Raw genomic sequence first — 14,964 nt, 5'->3', positions numbered from 1 at the left:
ATTTATAGTCACTTCTATTTCGTATCACGAGATTCATATAGCGAATACAATAGGGCATTTACATGGCTGAAATTACTTGAACAAGGTGTACGATAATGCTCAAATAAAAGTGTCGAAGTGTTTTTCTTGACACGTATTTCAGGGGGGTTAGATAAAGCTTATCTGTCTGACCCGACAAGAAGTTCGAGTCAGTCGAGACTTTCTACTAGAAAGTGCACATTTTATATTTCCTATAGTAGTAGTAACAAGCGTTTTAGGCAGTGTAATTGGTAAATAAGCATGTTTTGCGCTTAGCATATAGAACACGATAAGCTCGTGATAAACGTGCAGACGCTTTTTAGTTGAAATAAGATTATTCGAGGAGAGAGCCCATAAATACTATCTTTTGAACCTGACTGAAGACACCACTTCTCATGCTGGATTCAACCGAGAGTCTAAGGCGTTCAATGCATATCGTATTCGAATACTTCATAGTCTTTCTTTGCTTGAACAAACTTCTTTCAAATAGCAAATTCACATTGGTCTTTGTAGAGTAATTTTGCTTGCGACTTGTATTTTAACTACAGTACCCTTAGCTTTCGGAATCTCCGGCTTAAACTGCTCATCTCTGTTTTATTTATAAAATCAAGCTATTTCGAGATAAATTGTTTTCGGAGTATTTGCATAACATACAATCGTACAATTTTTCGCTTTTTTCAGATCCTTAAATAGTAAATACAGGATGGTGGCCGGCACTATTCAATATAGTTTAGTCGTGAGTTTGGGTGGTCAGTCGAGGTTGTAATCAACGAAGACGCACCGGCCCCTTGCAATCGCTTGCTGGTTAAACCCACCCATCTCAATGGCTTATGGCCGCACGACCAGCACTTTTCAATTCAACTCTCCCAAAGTCCACTCACTTTCGTTCTTTCTATTAACCAACTTCGTACGTTTGAGCTCGTTTTCTCTATAATTTCTGTATTTGGTTTCAATTTGGCTCAATTGCCTAAAAATTCTATAAGACCAATTGGCTTCTTATTGTTGCGTCAGCAATTTTTTCATCCCTTTACTACTACTACATCTCGACTAGCCGCCCAAAATGATGAGCAAAAAAATTGACCGGCTCCGTCAATGGACCTCAGAAAAGTTAGGAAATGAACAAAAGACTCAAGAGTCTGAAGAGTTTAGAGAGCTCGAGTATGAAATTAACATGCGGTACGAAGGCACAGAGCGCCTCTATCAGTCAATGTCTCTTCACGTTCGTAACCTTTCCAAGCGTCGGGAGCTGGATGAGCTCGAGAAGACTTCGCCTATTGATATTCTTGGTCAAGCTTTAAGTCTCTATGGTGAGGAGTTTGTTCCTGAGTCTGCCTATGGCCAGGCTATGACCAAGCTTGGACAAGCCAACCAAAAATTGGCGCGTAACCAGGAAATATATGTCGACAGAATTCAACGAAACTTTCTTGAAGGAATTGAGAAGAGTATTGCTCAATTTAAAGATTTTCAAGTATGTGCTTTCTACAAACTGATATTCAATATGATGCTGACTTGTATTTCAAGGCCGCCCGTAAGAAACTTGAGTACCGGCGGCTTGCGTATGATACCGCTCTTTCAAAAGTTCAAAAAGTTAAGAGGGAGGACTCACGACTGGAAGAAGAGGTTCGAGCTCAGAGAATAAAGTACGAAGAGGCAGGTGAAGATGTTGTCCGTAAGATGAACGCAATTCGAGATGCTGAAACCGACAATTTGAATGACTTGGTCGACTTCTTTGAGGCCGAATGTGAATATTATGAACGCTGCAACGAATGCCTGGTTGCACTCCAGAAAAACTGGATTAAGACTGAGTATGTTGGACGCTGTAGTGCTGGCTGACTCTTCACTAACCCACAATAGTTCTTCTCCTATGAAATCCAGATCTCGTTCAGCTTCAAAGTCTTATAGAGAGGGCGATGTGTCACCGCCTCCACCTGTCCGTCGTCCCGGTTTCCGATCTGGCGCGTCCTCCACCTCAGTCCAGAGTTTTGCTTCGCATGACTCTGGCTCCAAGTTTAATTCTTCGCGTACATTCTCCATGTCTTCTGCTGACTCGTCATCAACCGAAACGGGAAATACATCTATTTCCTCGGCTGCAAGCAAATTTGGAAGCTCTGTTCAGCCTCCTCGTATGTCTAGGTCGGTGACTGAACCTCCTCCATTGCAAGGACCACGCCCAACATTGGGTCCCAAGAAGAAACTCGTGAAGGCTAACTTTCGATATGAAGCAGAAGCTGATGACGAACTTTCGCTTGAGCCTGGTGATGTCGTTATTGTTTTGGAAGAGATTGATGCTGGTTGGTGGATTGGAGAACTAGCGGGTGGCGAGCGTTCCGGATTGTTCCCTGCTCCGTATTGCAGTGTTATTTCTGAAGGAAATTCAGGTTTGGATATGAGCGGAATTGCTAAGCCCGTCAAGCCGGGCTCGGTTATGCGTAAGGCGTCTGCATTTAGTGTTACAGAAAACGTGTCTGATGACCCACCCGCGCGAGCTCCAGGTGTTTCCGCACCAGCATTTACCTCGAGTATGAAGAAATTGACTGTTGGATCAGGTGTTGCCCGGCCAGGTGCGGGCGTTGGCTCTAAGAAGCCCCCACCTCCACCGCCAAAGCGAACTGGGGTTATCGGTGCTATTGGCGGAACGTGGTAGATTTGACATCCTCATTCGATAGACCTTTTTATTTTTTGCGCAACGAAATGAACGAGGTTTGTTCCAGCACCCTTCGTGTTTGTGCATTGATGATTATGCTTGGTACGATGTAAGTAGCAGTTATGCGGTTACCAAGCGTAAATGTAATAGTTATGCAATTGTATTTTTTATTATAAAATTTTGAACTATGCTTGATCGAGTAGTGAACCGCTCATAACATTTGTCTCAACGAATGCTCCGTTTGCTATAAATTTGTTACGGTGACATCTTCTATTGCGCTTGTTGATCTGGTACAAAACGTTCAGACGAAAGCCGATGATACATAGAATTGTCGAGATGCACTGGCTGCAAGTAAATTCAGGGGTTTGGAAGTTCAGCACTTGAGACAAGGACAAATCATCTCCACGTAGACTAGATGATTCTGGCGCATTGAACAAATCGAAAACGCTTCAATCTACTGACTTCGCAGAGGCCAAGTTAACTGACGGAGCGAATAGATATGTTTATAAGCATCTGTTGACAACGAAAGACAAAATATAAGAGCGCAAAAGTCATGAAAAAGTTGCTGCTATGTCATCTTTTACATTCCTAGCGTGTGAACCAACCGTTCTTTGGTTTGTTCTTTGTCGGCTTGATTTTTGGTCACCTTGAACTTCACTCTTTCACCGGACCCTATAATACATTGCCGATATCATTATTGTACAAAACTAACGCTTCGACACTAGAGCAAAATGCTTGATCACTCATACTCGCGGCGAACAACGTTATGACTTCGGTGGGGTCCATTGCCGGCTTGGCGCAACAATTCCAGTCAAGAACCTGCTAGACTTTATGAGACGGATGCCGACCTTAGAGCATCCCTCCACAAGTTCAAATCCACCTTGCTTATTGGCCGAATCGTTATAGAACGCGCTGACGGCAGCACAAAATGGCGAAAAATCTTTGGACGGTACTCTGAGTATGACTTTGAGACCGTCGGAGTGCAGAATGTCGAAGTGCATTGAAGATCCAACTAATCCAAGCGCTCTTCTTAGTGCCGCGTGTATGATTGTATAAAACGAAATTAAATCAAGCTGTGTTGGCGCTTCTGAATTGGTACCTGTACCTTCCAATAATCTGCAAAGTCAGTTAGTTGCAACATAAAAAGCGTTCAAGTACAAATATACATTTCCAAGCTCAGGTAGCTCCATTCCGGTGATTTTAAGGTAATTCGTGACCATTGTCGTTTTTTTGGCGAGTCGACGCCTGTTGACATGACTTCTTTAAATGCCTACCGTTGTTTGTAGAGCGTGTGGATCCTTCCATCTATGTGTGGCCGAATTTCATATTTGCTTTCAGGGGTCAAATTGGTTTGGTCCTTTAAGAATCCTATAATCCAGTTGTAATTTTCATGTGCATTATATATACAGCCTTTAAATGATTATATGAGTCAGAATTAAAATTTATTTTGTGACAATTGACACTACATCTTCGTCACTAATAAGGTGACTCAACCCACATTTCTGTGGACTATACTTGACGCTCGATCCCCATACCAGCGCAAATCTAAACTTCTCTTTAATTGATCGATGGATGGAATCGCAAATTGTTTCGACAGTAGAATCTTTTCGCACAACCATGGGGTCATCAAACTTCACCGACTCGCCGCGACTGAAACAAATTAAACCTTAAGACTTGAACAACTCAATTTGCACTTACCGCTTTGTGTATATTCGAAGTAGTCTCAAATCGGTCCAGATACGCTCGACTAAATCGTCAAGACCTAAATCCAATTCGCAACTTATTACAACTGTGTGCGGTTGTCTTGCTAGTCGATCAACCTCTTCCAGCGACACAGAATCAATCTTGTTGTAGGCATATAAACACCGAATGTATGACCGATGATTGGCATTAATGACATCAATGAAATCTTCAATCGTCACGTTCTCGTCTCGTACCAAAACATCGGCGTTGTGAATCTTATAATCGCGAAGAATGCTGCCGACAATCTTCTCATCAAGATATTTGGGAGGTGCCATGGTGCTAAACTTCAGACCGCCAGTTTTCTTCACCTTAAAATAAATGTTCGGCGGCTCTTTGTTGAGTCGGATGCCAACGGCCTCTAATTCTCGTTCCAGAATTGCACGTTGATCACCACCTTTGGTGGCATCAAGAATCATGAGAATCAAGTCAGAGGTCTTTGCCGTTGCAATAACTTGACGACCACGTCCTTTACCTTCACTAGCTCCCTGAATGATACCTGGTAAATCTAGAATTTGCAGCTCTGCACCATTATATTCTAGCACACCCTAACACACATTAAATCTCAAACCTTGAAAGAGCTGAAGAACATACCGGCACTGATGTCAAAGTTGTGAAAGCATAACTAGCAACTTCGGATTTAGTTTTTGTGATCTTGGACAGTAGACTGGATTTTCCAACTGACGGAAATCCAATAAGTGCTATTCGCGCATCTAACCTTCAATGAGCACTTTCACCAACCCTCGTCAACTTTACGCACCTCCGCTTTTTTGAACTTCAAAACCTTGTCCTCCGCCAGATGATCCACCTGCTGCTGGTTCAAGCAGCTGAGCACGGTATCTAGCTAACTTTCCTTTAAGTAAACCCTATAGACTATGTCAGCAACTAACTCTGATAAAGCTAATGAGTTGTAATACATACAATGTGGTACTCCGTAGCTTTATTCTTCTGTGTCCGGTTCAATTCTTCTTGAATTGATTGGATTTTTTCGCTATAACACACTGTCAGTATTAATAGTCTTAATACTACTTGAAAATCTTACAGTATACCCATTTTGCTTCACAGTACCCTCAGGAAACAACGAATCTTAGTATGTATGATTCTGCTCTATTAGCATAATCCTTTGCTGCTGATAAAAAAGCCTTGTCAAATTGCAGGTGCATATGGCATAAACTTCACATTACACGGGATTGCTCAGATACTCAGGGGGAACTTTATAATTCAGGGGTCGATATCTAGCTGCCCACATTAAAACTATCAAAACGCCTTCCGATACCAACTACATCAGGTCATACAAGTACACAGATAATACAAAAGTCCTAATACACTAACCGGCAATCAAGAAGCTACATATGCTTAGGGTTTTAACTTAGCCTGGTGCTTGATCAGCGCCTGAGCAACCTTGATATCCACTAGCTTATTAAGTTTCGCTTTCATAAAGGCAAGGTCGTTTTTTAGTCGAACAACTTCCTCACTCTTCACACACTGATGCTTAATCACAGAATCATATTTCAGCTGAGTTGCTTCAGCATTTTTTTCCTTGGCAAACTGAGTCAAGTACTCATTTTCTTGCGTTAGACGTTCAGAGTTTTTCTGCGCATCTTCTGCAAGTTCCATGGCTTCTTCGTATTTTCTTTTCCAATAGGAAGCATCTCCTTTAACCTCCGAGATATAATTGATATCCATGGGATTCATGTTTGATAATGCGCTTTGAGGTGGTGGATTGCTTGCATTTTCCATCCAGGCCAACTCCTTCTCTGCCAACATCAACTCCAAAGTCTGATTATTGTATAGTGTCCGTTCAAATACAAAAGCCATGGCTTTATGGAAGCCGTCTTTGTCACTAACTCGTGTTGTACTCTTTTTAGAGCTTTGAGCAAGTTCTGAAGTTCTGCTAGTTTGAGTGCCTTCAGACATACTTCGGCTATGCCTCCCTGCTAACGACGTTATGTCAGATTGTGTTTTAGCAGCCGGGCTGTTGAATTCAATTTGTCTCGCATTGAAAGCTTCTTGTCTTCTTATTTTCTCGGATGCAGGTGTTTCGGCGAGGTCGAGGCGATCAAGCACACTCTTAGGTGTAAACGGACTGGGAAATTTGCCAGGATATGCTGCCGGTAAGCCTGAATGTAATCTGCCGCTGCTTGACCGATTTTCGACGTTCGTATGCACCACTAATTGATCCGGCGGTTCAGGAGCAAATGAAACAGCCTTTCTTGCGCCGGCCGTACCAGGTGTGCGAAGTATACTTGCCGGCACTCCCAACGAAGGCCCTCGTGTGGGTGTATCAATCTGTAATACACTAGGCTCGCCAGAAGTTTTGTGTGGTAGGTTTCGCATACGTAAACCGGTTTCACTTCCTGGTTCAAAATTCTCTTTATTTGACGAAGCCATTAATTTTCGCGTCAGCACATTCTTCAATAAACTGTTTTCGGCCGGTCTATATTGCTGCGTTTTAGCCAGTGATGGACTGTTATTTAAATCAGGACTGTTGGGTAAAGATGGTGCATCAGCCATCGTTGCATCTCGAACGGAGTCAAGAAATTCGTCGTCGAATTCTTGCCGAATGCTGTCTTCGATTTGCTTCATGGTTGGAAGTGGAGTGCCCGTCACGACTGTTGGTAAAGCCCTGAACATCCACTTCGATGCTGAAGGGGTTGCCGGTATGATATCTGACACAAATCTCAGTAAATATCTTAAACAGTATTAAACAAAGCACATACTCGTTGATAAATCAACACCTTCCTCTCGTAGTCTATCGTCTATTGTCGTTTCATTCAGTTCGTCAGGCTGGAACACCCAGTCGAGCATTGATGTTGCCAATTTATTCATTATTCAAATCTTACTAAGACTATAATACTCAACAAGCACACCTTTAAATAGACATAATATGAGAGCTGTGTGGGTGATACTTACACACGCGCGATGGACCAAAAATGTTGTTTACAGCTCTAGCAAAGAGTGTTGCTATGGTAACAATGAGCGCCGCACGATGGCCCAAGAGTCATTAAGGTACGCCGGTTCTACAGTAATCTGAGCCACTACAGAGCATTTATTGACATACTAGCGTAAGTACAAATAACAACAAACGATACAAGCATGATTTATTGAAAAATAGTTTTAAAAGCAAAGCGAACAGCAAACAGCAGCCAAACCCTGTAGTTCCCGCAATGCACATGAAGCACGAGACCCTTACATATGCACGGGCCAAATAAAACTGACTCCCATCTGACGTGCTTGGAAGTGCCTTACATAGTTCAAGTTTGCCCCGGCAGTACTTGGTCGAGCGCAAATCTCGATCCGATTTTCTTTCTAATTCTTTACACCAAATCACCTTTTTTCCCACTACAAAATCCAGACAACTAGCCATGGCCGCGTAAGCCTAGGCTTTACATAGCTACGAGGTAAGCGTTCACACTGATCCATCTCGATCTGGTATCGTTGGAATCGCCAACTGATACGTATCAGTCGATCTCTCCCGAAGTTGATTCTGACATACACTGCAGATAGTTTCTATTCTCTTGGCTTGTTTTGCTTCATTACGTCTACAGCCCAGTCAAGCTAATCTTGACAATCTAAGTCTTTTTGTCATTCGCTACGAAGAAACCGCTGTTTCCATAGTATATCAAGTGTTAGTCATACTTGATACTTAGGAGTAACACCGATACTGAGTAATACACAAAGCGAGTCAGAATCAGACCAAGACTCAATCTGAATCAACGAAGCATTTACCATTGACTCGACCGTAAACCCTATACTTGTTCCATTAAGTTTAGTTTTCACGGTCGGGATTAACTCAGTCATACTATAACGACTGCATTCTATACTACTTCGTTGACTGTAACCATGGCCAAAGACCAGTATCAAGAAACACAACAGAATGAAGTAGAGGCCCTACGGGCCATCTATATGGAGGACTTTACCGAGAACGCAACGACCTCGGCTTGGAATGTGAGTACTTCTGTGTTTGCTTAAGGGTCATTATAGACTAACAATATTTTAGAAAGTGGCCAGTCCGTCGTTTAATATTCGTTTACAGGCTCATGCCGAAAACGCCAAAGATATTGCCTCTTTGACGTTAAGAGTAACTATGACGGCTACCTATCCCCGATCAGTACCGCTGATTTCAGTGATTAATCCAAAGAATATACTAGCGAGCCAATTGAACGATATCGCGCAGTTTTTGCAAAAGCGCACCAAAGAACTTCTTGGCGAAGAAATGATTTACGAACTCACGGCATCAGTGCAAGACATGCTGGAAGATATTCAGGAGAGCAAAGCAAAGATGGGCTCATTAGAAGAAGAACGTGTTAGAAGAATGGAGAAAGAAAAGTTGAAAGCTCAGATTAAAGCAGAAGCAGATCAGAAGATCATGGAACAGACAAGTATAGAGGAAGAGCGGGTACTCGAGGACATGATCAAGGAAGAAATGCGGCGTCGACAAGAGAAGGCAAAAGAAAGAAAAAGCCGTGTTTTGTCTTTTAGTATGCCTGACGACGATGTGGCTGTCGATGATTCAGTGATGTTCGACCGGATCATTAAGGCTAAGATATGGGGTTCCAACTTAACTTTTCGACGAGTGGTTGGTAAGGTTTCCATTACCATGCCATGCTCTTTAGGCAAACTTTACATTGTTAAACCGCAAGCCGTTGGTGAGAACTCACATATAGACGCGTCTCTCCTGCTTCATGAGATTGAGATCACAGAGAAATTTTGGAATACGGCAGACGGCAAACGATCACTGGAGTTGCTTGAAGACGAGCTCAACTCGTTTAAGATTCTCAGAAATGATCACGTTGTTACACTCTATGACTTCAAAATTGTTCGCCAATCGACCGGATGGGTGATTTATATTCTTACCGAGTATCCTGATCTAGGCACAGTTGAAGACCTCATGTCGGCAGTCGGAACAATTTCCATCAATGTTGCAAGAGAATGGACGATTCAATTGCTAGACGGGTTGGAAGATTTGCACAAGCGGGGATTTTACCACAAGTGCATTGATCTTCGCTCTGTTGTTTTGTTTCGTGACACTTCGCTTTCTGGGCGCACCTTAGCAAAACTGGCAAATTGTAGCTATTTGGCAAGACTTCAGGAAATGGATACAACTCATCCGTTTACCAAAAAAGCTCTCAATCGACTGGTGCCTCGTCACTGGCCGCCTCCAGAGTTTTCGAGCAATGAAGGGCCAAGCCGAAAATCAGATATTTGGGATTTTGGTGTGGTTTTCTTGCAAATGATATGTGGCAAATCAGTCATTAGAGACTTGAAAGACAAACAGACACCGCAAGAACTAATAGAGTCTTTAGGGCTACCTGAAGTCGTTCGTGATTTCTTGGTCCCGATATTTAAACCTCATCCAAAACAACGGCCTTCTGCGTTTGAGCTTTTACCAACGCAGTTTCTACGCAACGACGCACCGCAGTCGCTCACAGTTCCATTATCCAGTAGCGCGCCACAGCAGAATTCAATGGCCATGTTTCGCAGAGCGAGTTCATCGATTGACGGTCGCAGTGCAAGGTATGCCAAGGACGACATGTCTACGACGGCGCAGTATCAGTCGCGGTATCTGCAAGACTTTGAAGAGGGACAGTTGCTCGGTGAAGGTGGCTATGGTGAAGTTGTCCGCGCGCGGAACCGGTTGGACGGCAGATTCTACGCCATTAAGAAAATCCGGCATACTGAGAACAAATTGTCGAGTATTTTGGGTGAAGTTATGCTTTTGTCCCGCATGTCTCATCAGTATGTGGTGCGATACTTTACTGCCTGGCTTGAAGAAGACTACTCGTATCGTGACGGTAGCGTAGCCAGTAGGGCTGTTGAGGATTCTGAAGATGACGAACCGATGGGAGCGTCTCAGGAGCAGAATTCGATGAGTGGGTTGGATTTTATGTCTAATTCTTTGCAGGACCTGACGATCGAGTTTGGCTATGAAAGCGATGACTCGACGTCGGGACATCATCAAATCGATGATTCGACAGATGAGTCCTCGGAAGACGACGGCGCACTTATGAAACGGTCCACTGTAGGTCCAAGAGTTATCAACACACTATTTATCCAGATGGAATACTGCGAGAATCACACTCTTTATGATTTAATCAGAAACGGACTCTGTGAAAACCCCGACGAATACTGGAGACTGCTGCATCAGATCTTGGAGGCTTTGAATTATATTCACAGCCAGGGAATTATTCACCGAGACTTGAAACCGACCAATATTTTCATTGACCAAGCACAGAATGTCAAGATTGGTGACTTTGGTTTGGCCAAGAATGCTCGCACGGAAAAGATTACAAGTAATACTTCCATTGACGGCGAGGATCTGACATCTGACGTTGGTACCACGCTTTATGTCGCTGTTGAGGCGATTGGAGAAGGTAGTTACAATGAGAAGGTCGATATGTATTCTCTTGGCATCATCTTTTTTGAGATGTGTTATCCTCTGCGGACGGGCATGGAACGGGTGCAAGTCTTACTGAACCTGCGAAAGCCAAACATCAAATTTCCGCAGGACTTTCCAAGTGACAAGACTGGTGAATTAAAGATTATTGGGCGACTGTTGAATCACAGACCGGATGAAAGACCGAGTGCAGGTGAGCTGCTTCAATCCGCAGAGTTACCTGTACGGATTGAGGATGAGATGATTCAGCAGACGCTACGAAGCTTGACTGATCCGGCGTCGCCATGGCTGGCTCAGGTTCGAGACGCGTTGTTTTCCAAGTCACATGATCTTGTTAAAGACGTGCTGTACGACAAGATCGCAGGCATGAATGACGTAAACGACCTTGTTTCGCGAGGATGTGTGAAAGACCGACTAATTGAGATTTTTCAACATCATTCTGCAGTTGAGGTTCCGACACACTCGGTCGTGTTTCCGAAATCCAATGTGTATAACGTACCGAACCGGTATCAGCTCCTCGACACCGCTGGTGTTGTGCTTCAATTGCCCTACGATTTGACGCTTCCATACGCTCGAGTGCTGGCGAGAATGACGCCCTCGTACCGAAGAAGTTTTACGTTTGGCACTGTCTATCGGACAGAAGAACCGGCAGGAGGCGGTGAGCCTCGTGGATACGGTGAGGTTGATTTTGATGTCGTGTCGACAGACGGTTCAGACCCAGCTGTGGAGGAGGCCGAGGTCATGAAAGTCCTGGATGAAATTGTGAACGAGTTTTTGGTGTCTAAGAAGTCATCGATCTGCTTTTTCATTAATCATGCTGATTTACTGTAAGTATTAAAAGTTAATGTCGGATGAAGTTTACTAAATAATAAGGGACATGGTCATGGAAGCTTGCCGAATCAGTCAAGCACAAAGACCTGCGGTGTTGAATTTGCTCAGTAAACTAAACATTTCTTTGAGCATGAAGGAAATCAAAAATGAGCTGCGAGCCAAATCTACTGTGTCTTCTGCTGCTCTAGATGATCTCGTCAATTTTGATTTTAAAGGCAAGTCTGTATTGTGTTTGTAGATGAAATGGCGACTAAAGTGGCAGATGATATTGACAAAGCGTTGGCAAAGCTACAGCGGATGTTCCAATTGTCGAACTACAACAGTGACCATTTTGTGTTTGTATCCAACCATTTGCGCCGCCTTGGTCAATTTTTGAAACGGTTCAATGTGACCAAGAAGGTTTACATTGCACCATTGAGCAACTACAACGAGCGGTACTATCGTCGTGGAGTAATGTTCCAGCTTGTGTTGGACGAGAAACGGATTCGCGTGCTTGCAGGTGGCGGACGGTATGACAGTTTGATTAAACACTACCATCATTCAATGTTTGGTAACCGTCCTGTTGGTGCAGTCGGGTTCAATCTTGCGTGGGAACATTTGGCAATGGCGAGTGTAAAACATGGAAAGATCAAGGCTCGGGACGAATTTCGCGCTGGACATCACACTAGTGGAGTGTGCGATGTTTTAGTGGTTGGCAGCTCGTCTGACGTCGCGACGCATGGCCTTGCGATAGACATCATTCAGGAACTGTGGGCGAACGACATTAAGGCCGAACTTGCGCCAATCAGCTCGTCGCCTGATTCTATGGTTGGTTACGCGAGGAACAACGGCATGAGTCTCATGATTATTGCAAAGTCTGTGGCTAGCAATGAGTCTAGCAATTTCAAATCTGTTCGGATAATGAAAATCAAAAGCATTTCGAGGCGAGATGATGTTGATGTCGATAGGTCGGAAGTGTTGACGTACTTGAATTCTGAGCTTCACGATATGAACAAGCCGCTGCAGGTTGCGAGTACGGTTAATAGGAGTCCATCGAACAATGGGGCGTCTCAGCCGGTAATAAGTATTACGAATGAGTCTACCAAGTTCGAGAGGAATGCGAAACCAAACAAAGGCGGGCCGCGAAAACTGAAAAAGCGGGACATGGACGAGAAGAAGGTGTTGGAGTACGTGAATTCGCACCTGGGTTCGCTTTCAGGCGCGCCTGTTTTCACGGTAGATTGTAAGGCCGAGCTACTTGCGACGATCTCGGCTATGCCGCTGACGCAGGATGGGTGGCGCAAGATTGTGAACGCGGCGCCGTCATCGCAGCGGTTGTTCATGACCCGGCTGTTTGACGCGTTGATTGAAGAATCAGAGAAGGGTACGAAGTGGGCTGTTGTTGTGTCATTGCCGGCTGAGAAGGTTATTGTTTTGGATATTCAACGGTAATGAATTGAACATCGTGATTCATGTTGCTGGATAGCGCTTGGTTTGATTTTTCTTCACGCTAAATGGTAGTAAATAGTTTACATTTAATGCAGTTAAATACAATCAATCTTATCGTACAAAATATTTTAAGTCTTACGTTTTTTGGCGGCAGGTTGTAATGCTTGTGAGTTTAGCTGTTCGAGGAAGTCAGGCGGAAGCAAGCGCCTGACTGCTTCCGCAGCCTGCTCTTCGACCTTGCGTTGCTCCCGTGCTTTGGCGAGCGGGTTCGGATCCGCAGTGGCCCATCTGACGTTAAGAACCTCGTTATTTTCGAGCGACTGGTGGGCCATTGCTTCTTTTGCAAACTGAGCGTTTCCTTCGTTGACATATGTTATGAACGCGACGCCTCGTGCGTTTAACACTCGGACTAGACGTTTTGTTAGAAATTGAATCATAATGCACAAAATCTCCTACTCACTTCGTTCAATATCACCCCATTCAGCGAAATGTCGCGCAACAATTTCTTCAATGTCGTCGGTCGAGCTGATGCGGCCGACGTAAATTGTTCTGTTTTGGCGCAGGAAACTTCCCACGCCGCCCATGTCGTCTCTGTAGTCTGACCGCTTGTCGCGGCCAAAACAGTCAACGTTCGGGTTGAAAATGTCGGTGACGGTCGGTAGTCTGTGGAGGTAATTGCAGTGCTTGCCGTTTGGACACAGTCCTCTGGCAAAGTACAGACAAAAGTAACTGCCTGGAATCTTGTCTGCTCTTGTATATCCCGAGTCTTTCGCAATGTTGCATCGTCCTTCTGCCTTTGTCTGGTTTATAAACTTGTCTTCCCGATCACCGCCACTCCATTTGTTATACCAGATGTTATAAACCGTTCCTGTCTGTGGCGGCGGCCGATCTGTGACCTTTGACCCGTCGACTTGTGACCGGGCAGCCTTTGGTTTTTTTCTCTTTTTCTCTTTCTTGGCTACCGCTGTGTCATCCGCATCTTTGTCTTCCTTATCGTTTTGTTTAGCGTCTACAGCTACGATCGCGCCGCCGCTGTCTGTCATCGTGGGATCGATTCCCAAGTCGAGAATGTTGACTACTTCCTCGCCTTCCTCGTCGTTTGTGGGCTGTGGAGATGCGACTTCATGCTCTGCAGTCGGATCAGGCACCTCCGATACTTCAAATATCGGACCAGGCTGTCGTTCCGGTTCTTGTGACGACATTTTTGGCTTATTTTGATATATACGATACAAATATGTAGGCATTACATGTATATGGTGTTGGGTTAGGGCTGTTTTGCTTACCCTGTCTGTGTCGCACAGTATTGGTTAGGTAAGCAAGCTATCGAGAGTCGGTTGGAACATGTGTTTAAAGAGAATAGACATGTTGAAGCATCTCTTAGAGACAGGTGGAATATGCCAGATTGGATTGATTGTATTAGAAGTATAATGAAAATATTATTGCATATAATATGACCATTCAGTTGCAAATGGCATCAATTGAATACAGGGCTTTCTCTATTTCAATAAAAATGATAAAATTGAATAAAATCATGAAAAACTGTAAAAAAAACAAGAAAAATGACTGTAAATTATGAAAAATGCAAATAAAACCCAATTAAATGATACCAAGAATGCTATATAAAAATATTAATTTATGGATAAAATCATGAATAAAGTGACAAATTAAAAGTAGACTAGCAAAAACAAGATTTATAGCGAGAACTAAAAAGACCTACACTTTGTATGAATTTTAAAGCCCTTTCTTTTCTTTCTCTTTTTGCTCTTTCCCCTTCTCCTTTGGATGTGTTTTATTTAGTTATACAAACCTCAGATACAAAGATCGACTATAATTCCTTATCATCTGCATTGAATAGATTTGGACAAACATCCAATTAACAGTCAATTCTTGTCATTTTAGTTATAAC

The 14,964-nt window shown here is 43.6% G+C and overlaps 6 protein-coding genes across 6 annotated transcripts; 2 read left to right on the top strand and 4 right to left on the bottom strand.

Annotated features, from left to right (window-relative positions):
- Window positions 1–1,081: 1,081 nt before the first annotated feature.
- Window positions 1,082–1,851, top strand: V1512DRAFT_206298 (uncharacterized protein; the record flags this gene model as incomplete). The annotated part of the gene is made up of 2 exons (XM_066913382.1): window positions 1,082–1,486; window positions 1,540–1,851. The coding sequence occupies 2 exons, from the start codon at window positions 1,082–1,084 to the stop codon at window positions 1,849–1,851; spliced, it is 717 nt and encodes a 238-aa protein (XP_066772165.1).
- Window positions 1,852–3,044: 1,193 nt separating this feature from the next.
- Window positions 3,045–4,136, bottom strand: V1512DRAFT_136156 (uncharacterized protein). The gene is made up of 2 exons (XM_066912984.1): window positions 3,829–4,136; window positions 3,045–3,778 (listed from the first exon to the last, which is right to left on the bottom strand). Exons 1-2 carry the CDS (start codon window positions 3,915–3,917, stop codon window positions 3,427–3,429), a joined length of 441 nt encoding a protein of 146 aa, XP_066772164.1. The 5' UTR covers window positions 3,918–4,136; the 3' UTR covers window positions 3,045–3,426.
- Window positions 4,105–5,455, bottom strand: V1512DRAFT_270646 (P-loop containing nucleoside triphosphate hydrolase protein; the record flags this gene model as incomplete). Its single annotated transcript, XM_066917615.1, has 6 exons — window positions 4,105–4,312; window positions 4,361–4,950; window positions 4,997–5,115; window positions 5,163–5,268; window positions 5,324–5,393; window positions 5,445–5,455. 6 exons carry the CDS (start codon window positions 5,453–5,455, stop codon window positions 4,105–4,107), a joined length of 1,104 nt encoding a protein of 367 aa, XP_066772163.1.
- Window positions 5,456–5,758: 303 nt separating this feature from the next.
- V1512DRAFT_247033 (uncharacterized protein) lies at window positions 5,759–7,210 on the bottom strand (the record flags this gene model as incomplete). Its single annotated transcript, XM_066914466.1, has 2 exons — window positions 5,759–7,071; window positions 7,123–7,210. 2 exons carry the CDS (start codon window positions 7,208–7,210, stop codon window positions 5,759–5,761), a joined length of 1,401 nt encoding a protein of 466 aa, XP_066772162.1.
- Window positions 7,211–8,058: 848 nt separating this feature from the next.
- V1512DRAFT_135901 (kinase-like domain-containing protein) lies at window positions 8,059–13,286 on the top strand. The gene is made up of 4 exons (XM_066912983.1): window positions 8,059–8,350; window positions 8,403–11,626; window positions 11,673–11,845; window positions 11,893–13,286. Exons 1-4 carry the CDS (start codon window positions 8,246–8,248, stop codon window positions 13,059–13,061), a joined length of 4,671 nt encoding a protein of 1,556 aa, XP_066772161.1. The 5' UTR covers window positions 8,059–8,245; the 3' UTR covers window positions 13,062–13,286.
- On the bottom strand, window positions 13,187–14,101 carry V1512DRAFT_206237 (uncharacterized protein; the record flags this gene model as incomplete). Its single annotated transcript, XM_066913379.1, has 2 exons — window positions 13,187–13,467; window positions 13,519–14,101. 2 exons carry the CDS (start codon window positions 14,099–14,101, stop codon window positions 13,187–13,189), a joined length of 864 nt encoding a protein of 287 aa, XP_066772160.1.
- Window positions 14,102–14,964: the final 863 nt, after the last annotated feature.

This window comes from Lipomyces arxii (assembly GCF_038497795.1).
Source record: "Lipomyces arxii strain Phaff 12-163 unplaced genomic scaffold V1512scaffold_5, whole genome shotgun sequence".
Taxonomy (NCBI): Eukaryota; Fungi; Ascomycota; class Lipomycetes; order Lipomycetales; family Lipomycetaceae; genus Lipomyces; species Lipomyces arxii.
Note: the sequence above shows the minus strand (reverse complement) of the source record. Positions and strands in the feature narration are given on the sequence as shown.

Coding starts and splice junctions, on each gene's coding strand:
- V1512DRAFT_136156 (XM_066912984.1), bottom strand. CDS start 3,917: ATGTCAACAGGCGTCGACTCGCCAAAAAAACGACAATGGTCACGAATT. Junction 3,779..3,828: donor AGCTACCTGAGCTTGGAAAT/GTATATTTGTAC, acceptor CTGACTTTGCAG/ATTATTGGAAGGTACAGGTA.
- V1512DRAFT_135901 (XM_066912983.1), top strand. CDS start 8,246: ATGGCCAAAGACCAGTATCAAGAAACACAACAGAATGAAGTAGAGGCC. Junction 8,351..8,402: donor CAACGACCTCGGCTTGGAAT/GTGAGTACTTCT, acceptor ACAATATTTTAG/AAAGTGGCCAGTCCGTCGTT. Junction 11,627..11,672: donor ATTAATCATGCTGATTTACT/GTAAGTATTAAA, acceptor CTAAATAATAAG/GGACATGGTCATGGAAGCTT.